General features: G+C 42.1%; 1 protein-coding gene across 1 annotated transcript in view; it reads right to left on the bottom strand.

Annotated features, from left to right (window-relative positions):
- HYDIN (HYDIN axonemal central pair apparatus protein) overlaps positions 1 to 18,640 on the bottom strand; it is a 2,950,008-nt gene that overhangs the window by 2,430,633 nt on the left and 500,735 nt on the right. Inside the window, exon 13 of the mRNA XM_086945295.1 lies at positions 3,722 to 3,789. Coding sequence (XP_086801421.1) covers positions 3,722 to 3,789 — 68 coding nt within the window. The remainder of the gene's footprint in view (positions 1 to 3,721; positions 3,790 to 18,640) is intronic.

The raw sequence follows: 18,640 nt of genomic DNA on the forward strand, positions 1-18,640 counted from the left end.
TTTTGTCAATTTGCCCCTGTTCATCGCGGCCTCCTTCTCAAAGCTCAATACGGCCTTGCGGGACTTCCTTTGGGGCACATCCCGGCACCGGCTGGCGCTGGTGAAATTACTCCTGCCAACGGACAGGGGAGGGCTAGCCGCCCCTTGCTTCTAGCATTACTATCTGGCTGCGCAGCTTCAGTGGATTGCTCGCTGGCTGGCAGAAAGGGGTAGGGAAGACACTGCTACAATTGAGCCGCCCTACTCTTTGGGTCGCGTCACCAAGCTCTTCCACCCGTTGGCGGAGCCTGAGAGGCCCACTCCACCACTGCTGGCAGTGGCATATAGGTGCTTTCGTAGAGCCCTGTTCCTCACACGAAAGGTGCGTCTGTACGAGCTAGCTATACCCTTGGAGGGCTCTCGGGGGGGGGGGGGAGGGGGTTCTCACGCGTCCCATGCTGGAGCAGTGGGGAGAGGCGGATGTCCAAACATTAGGCGACCTTTTCAGAGATTGAGCGCTAGTGGCCTATGAGACGCTGGTATCGGAGGACGGATTACCTCCTGGGGGGTTCCTATTGCATCGCTCCCTCGTAGCAAAGATGACGGCTAGATGGGGAGACATAGCGACAGAGCCTGAACAGCTTTTACCCATGCAGTACCTTCACGTTATGGGGAGGGGTAGACATCAGGTCCGTTGGTTTGCCGCGTCGCTAAGGGTCCACACAGTGACCGGTTTGGCCCCGCTCAGAGCTAAATGGGAGCAAGACATGGGACGGGTGCTGGCTGATAAGGAGTGGGAGAGAATCTTTAAAAGCCCGATACGCATCCCCCGAAATATGCGCTTTCGCCAGATACAACTCTTCGTCGTTTATAGAGCCTACCTTACACCTAAATTCATCAATAGGTACTTCCACCGTTCTGATGCATCTTGCCCCAGGTGCGATGAACTAGACGCTGGACTTCTCCATCTCTTATGGAGCTGCCCAGGACTGGGTGCTTACTGGAATGCGATAAGTGGGATGCTTGTGGTATGTACGGGTTGCACCATTCCCTTCAACTGGCCTGAGTACATCTTACATCACTTCAAGAGAACGCCCAAAGATAAGGCATCTTCCCGTTTTTTAGATTTGGGGTTGGTGGTGGCGAAGCGCCTCCTCACGAAGCGGTGAAAAGCGCGCGAGTCACCTGCGGCGCATGCATGGGTCTCTTCCCTTCAGGCGTGGGCCCGGGCGGAATGGATAGCCATACAGAGGGATGAATCGACAGGGCTCCGTAAAGAACCTATGGCGGAACAGTGGGAACGCATGCTCAATGCCTTACAACTGCCGGGGGGGCTGGCGATTCGGATGCTGCAGCGACTTAGGTGGATGCTCTTGGGGGTTGGAGCATACCGCGGGCTGTTCTTCTGTCCAGGCAATCTGTCATGCAGTCCGCCAGCCTCTGGGCATGTAGGCTTGCGATGCATGCCCACTTACAGGCTGGGGGTGCGCGTGCTGGGGGGAGGATGTGGGGGCGGGAGTAGGATCAGCATAAACATGTGCCTGTGTTTTTGCCGCTGTTGTTTAAGTTTCTACAATTGTTAGATAAATGTCATTTCTATGTGCAGGTCCATAACGGAGGGATCCACCCTACAAGCATGCTACTGTGCAAGACTGAATCTGAGGATAGTCATGCACTGACCTGGAGTCTACCCGGCTAGGCCCCCCACACACCAGTCAGCTCTGAGCACATACCCTTTACACTTATGAGACACTGTCAGTGCGCCTCCGTGCTTATACTCTGTCTTGATATATGGTGTCTGAACGATCAACCGGAGTGGAGTGCCTGGACTGCCGTGTTATACTGATTGATCTTTGTAATGTACTTTGAAAATTATAAAAATGCTAATAAACAGATTTGAAAAAAAAAATCAAATTGTCATTATAGCTCAGCATATCAACCCAAAACGTCATGTTCACAGCAACGATGGATATAGGATCTGCGTAAAATGCTGCTTTCTATCTCTCTTCGTTTGTGGAAGGCATGTACTCAGGACAAGGAGAAAACCCATCAGGGGGTCCAGAGAAAGGTATGTAAGGTCGATGAGGGCATCAACAAGAGGATAGAGTCAAACATAGTATCTACCTCATATGTACTTTCAATTCCTCATCTTTACTTAACCCATAAGGAAGTTTTGTATGTAGATCGAATATAAACTTCGACTCAAGCTCTCTTAGTCGCTTCACTCTGTCACCCCCTCATATATTTTTCTCCACCCGATCAATGGCAAGCAATCTGAATTTGGACACGTCACTGCTATGTACCTGCGAGAAATGTCTCACCAAATGATAAGTAAAATCCAAATTGCACATTGATGTCCTAGTAAATTTACAATGTTTGTATTGACTAAAATGTTTCCTCTTTGCCGGAAGGAAAATTTAAAATGCTGCATTTCTATTGTACCATGGGTGCATTATCCAATTCTTCAATAGAATAATATGCTAAATGATTGACAAATGGTAGTTGGGGCAATGTTTGGTTATATTTGAATGTCCTCTCAACTTACAAATAATTCTTCTAATTTGTCAACCAGAACCTTATATATCATGGACCAATGGACATGGGCCACAACCTGGATTTGTTCCGGGCTAGTCTAGTCTACATGAAAACAATGTCCATCTTTTAAAAGCCATATAATCTTTTCATTACTGATGGTGGTCTCTTTCAAGGCAATAAAAAAAATGAAGTATATTATTGCCAGGTAGATGGCCTTCTGCATATCCAAGGTCTATTACATAAGAGGAGTTCCACCCTTTTGAGATTTCACCCTTATTGTGCCAACACCTAAGGGAGGTAGGTGCCTATTGAACAGAGCGGTCAGGCAGCTGCATGGCCTAACCTGAATTCCTTTGCAATTCAAGCATTTCTCACAGGATGCATTTTTCGATGAAGAGGTAGTTTTCGATCAGAACGATCTGTGCACTCAGTTTCCCCCTGGGCCTGGTCTGGGATATGCTGTTGCCCTCTCCCAGTATTTTTGGACTGTGGAATTCGTTTTTCAATTAGTTGGGAAGAGAGAAGCGAGAGTAAGGAAAAATAAGCTTTATTGTTATTCAATTATTATCCTATTATAAATACACTTCAATCTATGAAAGTCTTACTTCCTGTCTCCAAATGGTGGGAGAATTATTTAGCTTTCTCTAAACTTGAAAATAGCAAAATAAGAAAGTCTTAGCTAACCACCACAACATGTATTGAGGAAGTATATGCAAAAGGGAAGGATTCTTGGGGCACTAAGGCACATTGACCCGGAAAGAGTTGCGTTTGAGAAAAGACCCTCAATTAAAAATATTTAACATGGAAAAAGGGGTGAAATCCATTTCTGAAAGGAAGCAGACAAACTGTCTACTATAGGGCGAAACTGTTCCAATCTCTGACATGACAGTGGGAACAATAAGGGTTGGATTTGTGGAAGCCAACAGCAGGAGCATTTATAAGTAGTGCCCTGAGGTTGCACAAATTTTAATTACAAGTTAGTAAGTTCTTAGATATTTGGCTTCATGAATATTTCTCCAGACAGTTAGTAATCAGAATTCTTCATTATATTATTAATGTTTAAGAGAGGAAGGAAATCAAATATATGCCAGTCAACATAGAACATTCAGGTAACATGAATCCAGCAGCTACTCTGAAGCGACCCATTACAAGAAGTTTCATATAAAATGCCTGTAACCGAACATTACACAACACATATTTTACTCACCAAAGGACACATCCCCAAAGTTTAAGGCTGGCACACTAAAATGAAATGTTGGTCCAATCACACAGCCACTGCAAGTTAAAAAAAAGAGAATTATTAACAGATCTGAAAGTAGTGGCCCTTTGTGTCACACTTAGATAACAGTCTTCAGACTTCTACCATTCACATTCAACACTCTCATTCAATTACAGTTTGCCCTACTTTTAATGTTGGGCCTTTGAGGAGCAATAGGTGACAAGATCTAGGTACTATTGCCTCTGCAAACCATGTGCACTCCAACATTTTAAATTAAGCAGGGACAGCACGTTGGGTGCTTGCATGCATTTACTCACATCCTCCAGGAGATCAACTGATATCATTAAGCAGTGTACCAATTCATTCTCTTCTCTTCTTTCTAGTACTCTTCTCCAGTTTTTGTAGTTCTATAAGAGCACAATGAATCGTTCTACACAATGTCATGTAGCTACTCCCACTAGAGGGGTTTGGCCACAACTGATAATTTTGTAAAGTTACTGATAGCGTCCAACACCTATTTTTTATCAAGAACGCAAAGAAGCATAACATATTTCCCCAACATCTGTAATAATGAATGAATGAATGAATGAAATGGCATTTGTAACGCGCAACTATGCCCAATGGGCGTCAAGGCGCCTAACGCAAACAACTATCTGACGGCAGTCAGAAACAGGAGCTTACTGATATGCTTTAGTGAAAAACCAAGTTTTCAACGCTTTCCTGAAAAGATCAAGTGAAGGCAATGATTTGATCTCCAGGGGAAGTGTATTCCAGATCTGGGGTGCCAGGATGGAGAAGGCCTTGCTCCCCCATCTAGCCTTCTTAGCTCGCGGAATAACCAGTTGGTTTAGCTCTAGCGAGCGTAAACATCTGTTCGGAACATACCTAGTGAGCAGAGATCCAAGGGCATCAGCTGGGCCTGCCATCAGAGCACTATATGTGAGGCAGAGAAGTTTGAACAGGACTCTGGAGGGAATAGGGAGCCAATGGAGATTCTTCCTAGCCAAGGTCATAGAGGACAGCCAAGGCAGGGCCAGAACAAAACGCGCCGCCGCATTTTGTACAACCTGCAGGCGCTGCAGAAGGCCCTTGTTGGCCCAGGCGTAAAGTGAATTACAATAGTCGAGCCTTGAGCCAACAAGAGCGATCACAACCTGCTTCCGTGCCTGAGGGGAAGATAGTGGACGATTCTTTTCAGAGTCCTAATGACACCCCAGCAGGTGGCCACCGTCCTATTGACCTGGAGTTCCATGGAGAGCCGAGTGTCAAAGATGACGCCTAGGTTCCTAGCAGATTGTGTGGGAGTGGGGCAGATGCCTAAAGATGAAGGCCACCACTCACCCGACCACATGCCCTGGTCTTTGCCAAAGACCAGGACCTCTGTCTTGTCACCATTCAGCTTTAGTGAATGGTGACATTTACCAATCAACAGCAGCAAATTTTCAGAGATACCTTCATGTTATATAATAAAATTGAGAAATATCAATAAAATACTCTAGTCCATGCATTTCAGTTTATCTACCACTTTCTTTTCAATGTATCTACCTTTGAATCTGTGGCTATTTCACTACCCCAAGCAAGATACAGGTGAATGATCTGCCAATGTTAGTTTTGTTCTAAGTGAAGTAAAAAAGACAACTTTTTCTGAGTATTTTATTTTAACGATCTGTTGACTGGAGAGCGTGATCAGGTGAGAAATAAGTTAGTGTATCATTAACGTCTGATGGTACTAGATGAAATTAGATCCACTTCAAGGGACTTTTTTTCAGAAAAACAAACTTTATTTCTGAATTTAATCACAATGACTGCCTATTATAAACAGTTCTGAATTGTAGGATTAATAGGAGTTTTGTGTGGGATGATATGACATTTCAAGTTAGTATGTACACAGCGAGATTTTCTGTGGGTACATCAGTGTATTTTATAACCATCTGTCAACGTCTGAGAGTTTATTCACAGTGCTGAAAGCCCATCAGAACATTATCATGATCAGGTTACAGGTTTTTCTGAGTGACAGAGAAAATAAATAAAATACTAAACAGACAACCGAGCAACCTCACCAAACCATGTAGAGGAATAAAATGTGAAATAAAAAGAGGATTCTAATAGTCTCTTATTTAATTTGCTTTAAAGGATTTAAAAAACGCATGTTTAGGAATTTGTTACAGCAGCTTAAGACCATCTACGAGAGGCTATCAAATTTCTGGAAATAATTGTTTTTTCTCATCCCTGAAATGCATGGTACCACTTTGAGAAGTTAAAAAAGGTTTAGATAATCCCTAAATGGACAGCCATTTCAATGTCCCTGACAGTTTATTCCGCTAGAATCACAGTGATGCTACAATGAGTTTTAGCATCTGATGATGGAAGGCCCTAAAGTCAAGCATCTACCTTGCTGCTCTATCATGAACAATTTAGGTCTGGAAGAAGGGCAAATGTAAGGGGTTATGGTCTGTCTATACTTTTATCAGCCTTACTTCCCAACAGATGTTCATGAAAAAGAAATTTCAGAAGCCCAAAAAAGGAATTGCACAGAAAATGTAGGCCAGGCAACAGTGTGCTAAGAAACAGACCACATTCATTGCCCAGAAACCTGACCATTCAATACATAGTGTTTGCCCTTTTTATAAGGACAGCAGAGAATTCCTTCTGCTGTGTTATTTTTTTGATACATGCCAACATTTGAAAGCAGAATTTTGGAGCTTTTGCTAAGGAACTTCATATAAAAGTTCGCTCCTTAGTAGAAAAAATGTCAAAATTGTATGTAGTCAGTTGCAGAATACGGGTCAGATGGAAATTATTCCACATGTCCTGAAAGGAAAAAGATAAACTCTGGCTAACGGGAGGCATCATCACTAATTTGGCTGATGCTCACTGTAAATGGTAGGTAGGTTTTTAAATCATGTTTTATCCTTCAAGCAATGATGAACTATTTTTATGTATGGTCCACAGGACAACACTTATGGCCTAAAACATTTTACTGTTAAGAGTCTTTTTAATGCACGCTTAATATACTACAGAGGGGAGGCTTTGGATAGCAGTTTAACCGATGCACTGTTGGCATTGTAGCTTTTTTGCTGCACCCAAAATCCTAGGTACAGTTTAGAATATGGGGCAGGATCTAGTGATGCACATGTCCAAGGAACCCACTACTGTTGGATGAAAGGGCCAAATTATTCCAAACGGAACAAAGTGGCCATAGCTAAAGGACCATACACCAAGCATGTCACCTATAACATCTGGGACAAGAAAATTGAATTGCTGAGGAGAAGGCATTCTTGATTCAAATATGGAATGCAACCCCTCCTTAAATATATCTAGTATCAGGGCTATCATCACTATAATCATATTAGACACTTAAACCCAGACCTGTAATGGGGCTTGATATTTATGGTTTAAGAAACATCCAGGAAGCTCTAAAAGTAGGACAAATGATGAATAGACATGTTTAATAAAAGGCAAAATGTACTTTTTTTTTAATTGAACTGAAATGAATGGCCATTTGCTTTTTTAAGTGTAAATATGACTTAGAGCACCACCTTTTGGCTTCCTTTTAGAGGAAAAACTACAGGAAAATGGGTCTTCAACTGTAATCAAGCACATATATCCAGTGTCAAACAGACAACACCTGTAAGCATTTTAAAAGGTAACTCAGTCACAGGATCTTGAGCTCAAAGACTTCCAAGCTCTGCTTCTGGAAACATGGGAGTTGGTGACATATTTATAGATTTAGAAAGAATACCCATGATCGAGAACTAGGATTACAGGTAAGTAACTTTTTCTTCTCTGTTAAAGGATTTGTTCTGATATAGATAAACGGTAGAATAGAGTAGCAAACTAAAGATGCTGCAGGCGCAGATTTAGGAATAAAAGCATAAGGGGAGAAAAATAACTAAAGGGAAAGCACAAAAGTAATGTAGGGAGGGCATGTTTCACTGGTGTATCTATTCAGGAGTCCGAGTAAATATAGTATACTCTAACTAATATATATACTGATTTCCTGTTTACGACCATACAGAAGTCCGTAGTTGCTTATGGTACAATTGGCTTGGGCTTATCATGTAATTATTTATTTACTTTTGGGTAACATGCAATTGTTTATTTTTATTAATTTCTTTCTGGCATTTGCTGAGACAGTGGAGCAACTGAGTACTTCAAGTAAAATTTCATAGGGTACTTTAGAATTAATGTAAGAACCAGGAAACAAATCGTATTATTAACAGTACAATAAACGGGAGCGATAGGATGGTGTGAAAAAAGAGTGGTGTAAACGGAAAGATAGGGCATTTTACTCTTGTGAAGAAATCTTGAATAAATAAGTTTTTCTTTTTAATATATATTTTATTAAAAGTTTTTGGGTGTTACAGCACAGCAAAAACCAAATCGCAACACATTACAGTAGAGAGTAAACAATAAGTGATGAATGAAAAATGTATCTCTAAAAGTGACCAAGCAGAGAGTCAGAAAATAAACAAGAAACAATACATACACCCATCCCTTCAAGGTGGATCACGCCTGGGATTTTCAAAAGACTCTTTCCATTTCTGAATGGGTTGCCATATTCTCCTCCCTAATAATCTTCCCCTTTTTCCCTTCCTTGCATATATACCCTTTTCTAGGTTGAAAACAGCAAGGATATTGGCCAACCACTGATGTAAAGTTGGTGGTGTTCTATCTAACCATCCCCTTGCTATGCACATACGTAGGACAGACATGGCCATGAATAAGAACTGAAAATCAAGCCCCTGCTCACTTTCTCCACTAACCCCAAGGATAATCCATTCTGGTGTTAGTGTGATGTTGATTCCCAAGGTCCTAGAGAGAAAGGTTTCTATGGCCCTGTGAAGGGTGTATAACAGTGGACAGGTGTCAAATATGTGAACTATATCTGCCTCCAAGGAATCACAACGCGGGCATGTGGTCCCCGTGGTTCCTCCCCACTGTGCTATTTTTACTGGGGTATAATATAAGGAAAATATTGTCTTATACTGTTGAGCCTGCAGCCCGGCTGAACATGATAGGGTATGTCCTAATTCTAAAGATTCCTGGAAGCAATCCATCTCTATCCCCAGCTTGCTTGACCATTTAACACCATATTTCGCCAGATCATCAGCCTTTGTGGCACATAGCTCTGAATACAAACTGCGGATAGAACATTCTGCCCCACCTTCAATAGCATCAAGAATTTTATTCTTATTAAACCCTGCCGAGCCACCCTGTTTTTTCCAGAGGAAGCTCCAGACCGGCAAGTATTTTAAAAAACTCCTATCTATCCCATAGGTCATCTGTAGTTCAACAAATTGATAAATCCCCTATGTCCCAATCAGATCACCCAGCTTCAAAATTCCCTTCCTTGTCCATTCAGCCATAACTGCATCTGCGAATATTTCACCTGGAAAAGACAGATTCCTAAATATTTGCGTATATAGATTAAATCTGCCAAGTCCATATTTCTTTAGAAAAGGCTGTCCATATCCTGCACGCCGCCTGTAATGTTTTATATCTTGTTCTCTTGTAATAACTTGAATCGGCACATTTAAGTAGACAGTTCTCAGCTTCCTCGCCCAAAATCGCTGCCTATGCATTTGTAGAGCCAGCCTTTATTCTTAAATCCCCTGCCGGTCCCCCTAGCAATCCCTGCATACACTGGAGCGCCGCCGCCCAGTAATACATTTTAAGATCCGGGACCGCCCAGCCTCCTCTAGCCCTAGAAAGAGTTATATAGCGCAGTGCTCTACTGGTCTTGCCATGCGCCCATATGAACCTGTTCAAGATTTGCTCTAGTGCAGCGAACCATTTGGCCTCGAAAAAAAGTGGAATTGTCCTAAATAGGTACAAAAATGTAGGCAGGATAATCATTTTAATCACGTTCGCCTGTTCTACGAGTGATAGGTGCAGATTGTGCATCCTGTCCAGATCATGCTTAGTTTCGGTAATCATAGGCCCAATATTTTATTCCACCGTCCTATCCAGGTCTGCTGAGATGTTAATCCCAAGGTAACTTGCTGAGGCAGTAACCCTCTCATCCTCACAGAGCGCCTTGCTATTTTTAATTATCTGTGTTTTGGCCCTGTTAAGAGCATATCCTGAAACCTGCCTAAATACCTGGGCTTCTGCCTCTACCTCTTCGACTGTCCTGACTGGTATTGATGTATCGATTGCCACGTCATCTGCATATGCAAATGGTTTAAAATCTCGCCCTTGAGCAGTTAATGGCACAATCCTATTGTTTGATTCCAGCCTACGCAGGATTGGATCGATATACAGGGCAAAAAGGAGCGGCGAGCACGGGCACCCTTGGCGAGTCCCGCACTGTATCTGTAGGGACTCGGTATATCCTCTATTGATTCTTAGTCGAGCTGTTGGGCCTGTATATAAAGCCTGTATGGCCCTTACATATCACTCCCCTATGCCATTCCACCTCATTGTGGTCCAAAGGTAGTCCCAGGAGACCCTATCGAATGCCTTCTCTGCATCTAATAGTAAGACAGCCATAGGGTCTCCTGAGACCTCCGCCGCGTCGAAGAGGGTGATGACCTGCCGTATATGATACGCGGCACCCTTTCCTGGTATAAACCCATGCTGGGTAGGACTAGCCAACCCTTCTATTACTCTGGCTAATCTTAAAGCCAAGGTCTTGGAAAAAAAATTGTGTCTGCATTCATGAGTTATAGGCCTATAGGACCCTGGCTCATCCTGTGGTTTACCCTTCTTCAAAATTACAACTATATCTGCTCCTGCCCATGAATAAGTTTCAATGATTTTCCACGGAGAGGAGATTAAGATTCAGTCTGATGTTTTAAGGGGTTCTGGTCAGCCTTTCTCTTTTAGTGGTGTGTAGTGTGTCCAGGAGGGCAGATGGTAGTCTAGAGTGCCGAGCCTCGCATGTTCGAAAGGTTAATTTGAAGTTAATGTGAGCTTCAAATGGTAATCATTGGAGTAGATTTAGAATTGGGGTAAGATAGGGCGGTCGACCTCCAATCTGGGGAACTGGGTGCGAGTCTTGGCAATGGCGCTGAACATCCTGTGATTCTGGGCAAATCACTTAATCTCCCCGTGTCTCACAAAAAAAGGAATGTGTCCTCATGTAATGCAACTGGTACTATGTAAAGCACTCTGATACCCGATTTGGGTCAAGTTTGCGCTATATAAAACTCTGTAAAAAAAACGTTCTCTTTTTTTATATAATCATATTTGTTTTGCATTGGAGACCAGGCCTGCTGCTGCTTTAAGGGTGGCCTTTAGATGCATGATAGAGTCCTTAAGAAGGACTGCCTATATAGTATTACTGCCTTAAAGAAGGGAACGTACTTGGGCTAGAACTGCTGACCTGAAGGAATGTTCTCCATCTGTTTAAGCTAACTCAGTTGACAGGATGCAGTCTTCATCAAGTTATTTACATGTGAAAGTATAGGATCAATAGTGAAACCTAGAGATTTGGCAAATGGAGCCTAGTAAGGTGACATACCAAGATGGTTAGGAATGTTGAGCCATTTTTTAACTGGTGGAGGTATATCACTGGAATAAAGTAGCAAGAATTCTAATTTGATATGGTTTATTCTTGGGGAAAAGTTGACCATAAAGTCAATCAGCTTCTCTAGGATCTATTTCATGGTTACATTTGATTGGTTGAAAATGTTTTTATATAGGTGAGTGATGGAAATGTCTTTGTCTTGGAGCACCAAAGTAAGAGGTTCCATGTAGTTGAAGTAATAGAACGGAGCTTTGAGGCATCCCACAGTGGAAAGATGATGAATTGAATGAGTCAAGTGCTAAGAACTGATCTAATCAACAGGAAAGATTGTAACCAGTTTAGGAAATTCCTTCTATATCAGTTCTAGAGAAAAGAATGTTCAGCAGGGAGAGCTTGTTAGTGTTGTACGCTGACTCAATCTCATCAAGTCTAAAAGACAGATTTTTCCACATGCATGACTTTAAGGATGAAATATAGAATTGAAAAGAAGGCTGTGTGTGCCTTTGTTTTAATCTGAAGTCAGACTGGGCTTTGTTTAATAAATTATTGGAAATATGAGTATACAGGTGTTTAGCAACAGTTTTTGCAATCATTTTTCACAGGAAGGGTGTTGTAATAACAGGCCTGAAGTTTGAAGTGTTATCCGGATCTAGTTTTGGTATTGTGAGAGAGGGGGTGAGTAGGACAGACGTCAGAGTAGAAGGAAGAATGCTTTCATCCAGAAATGTATTTACAAATCTGAATAGAGGAGGAAAAATGACAGCAGCACACAATTGAAGTACAGTGGTTGGCAGAGGGTTGTCAATATGAGTTGAAGAATTGGTTGTGGTGATGATCTTTTGGAGTGATTATATTTATTTTTAGAAGGAAGATCATTTGGTGATTATTCTACCTTTCATGAGGAGCGGAGAGGGTTTATGGGAGAGCTGCTGAATTTTCATTGAGAAGAATTGGACAATGTTTTCAGCCCCAGTAGATGAACTGGAAATTTAAGATACGAATGCAGCACCCCACAAACCATCTCACTTAGGGGTCAATTATGATAGCGGGCGGACAAAGTCCTTCCGCCATCCTGTCGGGGGACGGGACCGTCCGCCACAGGGGCAGAGGTCCCGTGCCTTGAATTAGGATGCACCCGCCACAGTGGCAGGTGCATCCCGTATTTTTAACATTGCGGCGGGCGGTGCTGAATGCACGCCCACCGCAATGCTAAAAATGCATGTTGGGCGTTTCAAAGCACAACATGACGGGCACCGCGCTGTGCCTGCCATGTTGTATTTTGAAACGCAGGGGGGTACCCCCCATGTGCACCCCCCACGCCCCCTTCACCCTGGGGGCCGGCAACAGGCCCCCATAGCATTGCCGCCACGGAAATGCATTGCCCACAGCTTATCATAATATGGCTGGCGGTGTCTGATAGACACCACCACCATATTAGGCCTTTTCCGCCGCGGTCGCAAGGTGACCGTGGCGGAAAAGCGGTGGACGGTCTTCCCATCCGCCGCGGTCCCCCCACCATTGTAATATGGCGGTGGAAATAGGTGGAGGACGGGCACATTTGGCGGATGGATCACCACCGCCTGCATGGCGGTGGCGATCCGTCCGCCACCCTAATCGGCCCCTTAGTCCTGCTTTCTAAAAAGCATATCTGTGTAGACAGCCCCATAATATATGAATATTTGTTTGGATGTCTCACAACTCTACCGTTGTCTAAATAGTACCTCAAAAGCTCTTCCTTCTTCTAAAGTGGTCTACTTTCTGCCGGAGAGGAAGGGTCTGGAGGAAAATGTTGGCAGGGAAACAGTCTGAATAATATGAAACTTTGCAATAAACTTGGGACAAAAAAAATGGAAACCCCTTCAAGATACTTTCATGCAATTTGAAATCCATATATGGTTAATCCAGAGAAACTGGAGTTCATTTATTCAATTATGGTCAATGTAAGACAAGTTGTCTTCCCTGTGAAATGTTCAGCTCCTAGGAAGACATAGCTAAGTGAGGTAACCCTTTCATAAGAACTTCTGTAAAATCCTTCATCACAGAAAGAATGAAAATTAGATACTGGTGTTCGACATTTTCTGTAAGCAGTGATGGCAGCAACATGCATTTTTACTGAAGAAAGCTGGATTGTCAGATTTTACCAAACAAAGAGGATAAGGCAGTACTTTAGCTTCTGGGGGCACTGTCTGGGGGGGATGGTCCAGATAATTTCTACTCTTTTCCACTTTCTTTTTGAGTTGTCACTTTATTGCGGTATTCCTCATCCGAAAGAATAGATGGTGCACATATTGAGTGGAAGCAGATCCTTAGGGCTTGATGTATTGCCAATATCAAATGTTGATGCAATATAGTCATTCTGCTAATGAACATTTGCTTCAAACTCAAGCTCACTCATGAGGGCTCTCCACCCCTCTATTAAAGCATCTTTCACCATGGTTTGCATTGTGCAAACTTTCTGAAAAGTAATGTCTTAAAACACGTTCTTCTCTTTGGTCCATCAAGAAAGAGTTAGGGAGGTTTTTAGTTAACAGATTTTTTTTAATTTTCACTCCTCTGTCAATTTGGACCATGGGTCTTGTAGCCATTCCTAAAGAGGATTCATATGCAGCAACGCATTAGGAAGAATGAAAATGAGTGCAGCACAACAGACCGGTACCTTGTCTTACTGTCAGGAGTCATTTTAAGGAGCAGAATATCTTATTGCTCAGATTGCTCATAATTTGAAACATCAGGAACTTCTTATTTTATTTGAACACTGAGGTATAAAAATATGCACCCAGGAGGTCTACAGATGCCATTCAGTTTCCCAGATGAATATATGGTAAGATGTGGTGGTGAACTACCATCATGAACTTTCCTCTGTTCACTTACTTACAAGCCTAAGATTGGTGGACAGAAGATTGGTGTACCTTTTTCACAAAGGAGCAGAAGTAATTTGCAGCTGCACTCTTAGTCTTCAGTAATCCACTTTATAGGCTTTTCTAGAGAGAAAGTGGCTTTGTCCACTAGCTGGTCCATGGCAACCCCCTCAAAACCTTTGGTGTTTTGTTGGGGGGAGAAGAATGGAATCTCATTTTGTATTTACTTATAACAATATTGAGCATCTAGCTCTCTTTTGTTATACTCTGCCACAAAAGGAAGATATGGAGTGTCACTATTTGCAGGACATACTTTGTCCACAACCAAGGAATACTTTTGGTGTCCCTTTCATCTAGGCATAGAAATCCTGCTGTCACTTTTTTCTGGGAATATGGGAGTGTGACTTACCTGTAAGTAGGATCGTAGACAATTCTTTGTGTTTCTCTAGGTCAACAGACTTAAGAGTTTTTGTTTGTCTACCTGTGCCGATTTTCTTGTCCAAAATTATTTGTTGGCCCTGTGAAGAGCGATGTCGTGTGAAACAAGGAAGAGTAGTTCACTGAAAATATATTACAAATGTATCTGGCTGCCAAACTTGCAGAGACCTTGACAGTACTTATGACAGGGTCAGAAATCACAAACCTTCCTTAAGAATGGCCAATTCTCCCTGGGAGCATGTTCACTGAAGATGTCATGAGAGGTTCAGAACTCATCTCAAGAGGATGGTGGAACAAGAAGTCCTCAAAGAGGTAGCTGGCATTTAGCTGACTTTCCACACTGTCATCCAACTTCTTGCTTTCTTTTTCTAGATGAGCAGAAGATGAAGACCATAGGGGTCACATAAATCTATGAAAAATACCAATACTGAAGAACTACCATTAAAAGTAAGTGATTTTATCTTCTCTAGTATTGGATGCTTCACAGAGTCACATGCAGTAAAGTAAAACAATATCAGCATAATAGTAGATGGTAGGTAATCAACATATGGCTCTCCTTACTGAAATAGACATCATACTACAATCTGTCCCACTGCCGAGTCTGCAGACAGAAGTGGGGCATACAGATATGCCTTTTCTGCCATTTCACTGCTCTGCATTTATCCACTAATGATACTTCTATTAACATGGCAATTGAGGTTAAGACACTTCTTGAGCAGAGTGCTATAACTGGGCCTTGAACAGGTTTACCTGCTTTTGCTTGACAGAAGCTTGCAGCTGCAGCTATCTAGCGTGCTCTACCTTGTTTAGAAATGTCATGTCCTTTGTGTGGATTCCTAAATGCCACTAGTAACTGGTCAGGCTTTCTAAAGTCTTTAGTCCTGTCAAGGAAGAATCTAATACACATTTTGACATCTAGATTATGCAGAGCTCGCTTTGCCATGTTGTATGGATTTTACAAGTATGTCTTCAGAATCACTGGTTCCTTAGGATTAATGTCTGCAAGACATTTTGGGATGAAACAAGGGTACGTTAATCGAGTAACTCTGTTTTTGAGGAATTTGAAGAAAGGTTCTTGAATTGTAAAAGCTTGAATTTCAATGGTTCTTCTTGCACTTGTCAATATCCAATGAAAAAAAGGATCCAGGACAAATATTTAATTCCTGTGTAAGCAAAGGTCCCCAACAATGGTATTGAAAGTGCATTCCACTACAATCCTGGTAGTGCATCACTTCTGAAGTAGTTCAGACATTTACAATTGTTTTTTGAAGCAAAGAGAAAGATTTTTGGCTTACCTCAGTTTTGAAAATATTGTGTCGACCTGGCCTCCGTTTAACTTTCATTTGTGGCAGTTTTCCGAGCACTGATTCAATGAGTCTGTCCAGTGGTTGTCTTCCCCTAGCAAGTGTTCTGCTTTTACGGAGATGTGTGGCCTGATTTAAAGTTTGGCAGACAGGAACACCATCACAAGTATGAAAGACATCCTGTTTGCCTTATTACAAGTGCATTAAGACATAATGCATCAAGACCAACCAGGTGACAAAGGTGACAAAGGTGCAGAAGTGTCTGTGGTACATTTATTGCTGGCTCTGTAGGAGAGTGCGGTTATGAAGGTAGTACCACTGGTGATGCAGCAGGTGGTCCCTTTTATAGTGGCATCTGTCTTGGCGTTAGTGGCTTCCATTGTTTTTCAGGGACTCTTTCATAATATTCGGCCATCATACTTCAATCCCCAGCCAATACTAATCAGACCTCTCTCATCAATGATTCTGTATGCTACTCCTCTTCCTAAAATGGCTCATAATTCAAGTTTTAATGCAATCGACAAGATTCTGGATCCTCAGAATAGCTCGTAGAACCTATGTTCATTTTTCTCAAGTAGCACTTCCATAAGTGATGTGATTGGGTATTCATTATTTTCTTCATGTTCCTAGTATTTCACACTAAATTGTGTGGGCTTCTATGCTGGTCTGAATCGTTGTTCATCCACCGATCTTTCCAAACCCAATAACCTGTTTGGAGGCTGAGATGATACTTAACTAGGTGATGTATACGCAGGAAAAATAGTTGATGGACTCCAGTTTTGAATGCATAGTTATGGATGTAGTCACATGTATTTTTGTTGTTGACTGTTATATCACTGATGGTTGAGCCAGTTATCAATAGATGTTTTGTCATTATCATTGATGGTGCAATCAGTACCATTTAGGGTTAACAATATTACTTTTTTTTTTTTTAGTCCTCATTCACCGTTAGCAAACACAAATAAACACTAACAGCCCTAGTTGTGACCTGGGCGCCTCGGGCTGAAGTTGTTGCAATGCCTTAGGCCAACCGGCCTGCCCTTTGACAATATTACTTTGTAGGCAGCGATTTACTTGTTAAGAATTTTTCCATTAATGGGGTCATCAATAGTGTCTGTCGCTGATGGTGGTAGCATAGATGTTGTAATCAACAGTATCTTTGACGGTTCCTGAATGATTCATTTTGTTACTAATGGTGGCAGCATCATTGAAGGGGACAGAAGGCTGAAGGAGAATAAAGTAGCTTCTATGTTTACGAATGGGGAGAATGAGCTTGAGCCTCTTTGGAGTCAGTGGGACCAAATGTTGTTGTGGCTTTTTCACAGCATGACTTGCCTCAGGGGATGGACTGGGCTGTCTAACAAACCACTTCTCCATTTTCTTGGACTTTTTCTTGGGTGGAGCCTAAGAAGTAAATCGCACCTCTTGCAAAAGAGTTTCAGAAATGTGTTTTTTTCCCCAAGCACTAGGCCTTTTCTGGGTTCTTGTTCAGGGCTTTGTAGAAGCATCAGATACTTTATCTGAAGGTATAATGCCCTTGACTTTGGACTTTTGTCAACACAATAGGAGTCTTCCCTCACTGTCTTTCAGGGTTTTGAGGGATTTTTTCTACAGTTCTTACATCTTTTGTGTTATGTAGAAGATAAAAGCAATTGATGCATTCGTTGTGAAGACCATCAGAGAAAAGAATATTTTGCCATAGGAACCACAAGGAAAGAGGTGTATATTGTTATAAGTAAATCTGAAGCAATTTCCAATGAAAAGTCCACTAAGATTCTTTAAATGTGATGGAAATATCAAGTTCAAAACATAAATGGACTCCCTTCACACACCATGTGCAGTAGAAATCTGAGGGATGGTGTACTCTGCAGGTTGTGGTTTTCAATGTGCTTCTACTTAACTGGTTGGAGTCTGGTTCTTTTTAAATTATGGAACTTGGCTACTCAAGAGGCAGGGTTTACCACCTATGACAAATGTTTCACATTAAGCTGCTGTTGTAATTATACTGCTGGACTCCCGGCTACGAAGGGGATGATTTGAGCATGTGAATCATTGAAAGATTCAATACTGCAGAAAACATTAATCTCTTACATCTTCTTACAATGCAAGGCATCAGGAACCGCATCTTAACATTAAAGGCACCAGAGGAGACGCATCCACCCCTGCCCCATTCCAAGACAGCCACTGAACAGCTGTAAGTATCTTGAGGTTAAATATGAGGTCTTTAAAAGCCTCAAAATAGAAGCCTTGACTCAAATTAATGAAAGGCAAACTGGGTACAGCAGTATAAGTGAGGGGAGGTCTTAGGATCCACAATAGGGGTGGGGGTGATGGCTCTCACCTTGCTGGAGCTTGTGGACCGCAGGAATTGTGCTCATCTTTCCCAGACTTATTCCATCCACCTGAGAGGCTCTTCTAAAAAATGGCAAGATAAACGGTCTGGGCTAGAATGAGGTGAGGTAAAGAGTTAAGATACTGAGGGAAAAAAGGCTGTTTCCTTAGGAGAAAGACGCCGGCAACAAGCAGACCCACCCAAGAATCAAATGGGGACACATAGCTTCCGACAAAGATATTTTAGTCAAAAATAGGCCATAGAAAAGGCCAAAGTATTAAGTATTTACAGTTTATTTGGCGTTACATTTTCCCTTTATTGTAAATCTATTTTAAACAACTGTAAAAAGAGTGGTCTTTTAAGTCAGATGTACTGCTTGACTGATTCGTTTGAGTGGACAGTTTTCTAAATTTATAAATAGAAATAAAGAAAATGGGGCCTCTTTTGGGTGTGTTTTTTTTCTTTTGACTGTTTATGGATATTAGGGAGAATTCCCCTAAG

This window comes from Lissotriton vulgaris, chromosome 12 (assembly GCF_964263255.1).
Source record: "Lissotriton vulgaris chromosome 12, aLisVul1.2, whole genome shotgun sequence".
NCBI lineage: Eukaryota > Metazoa > Chordata > Amphibia > Caudata > Salamandridae > Lissotriton > Lissotriton vulgaris.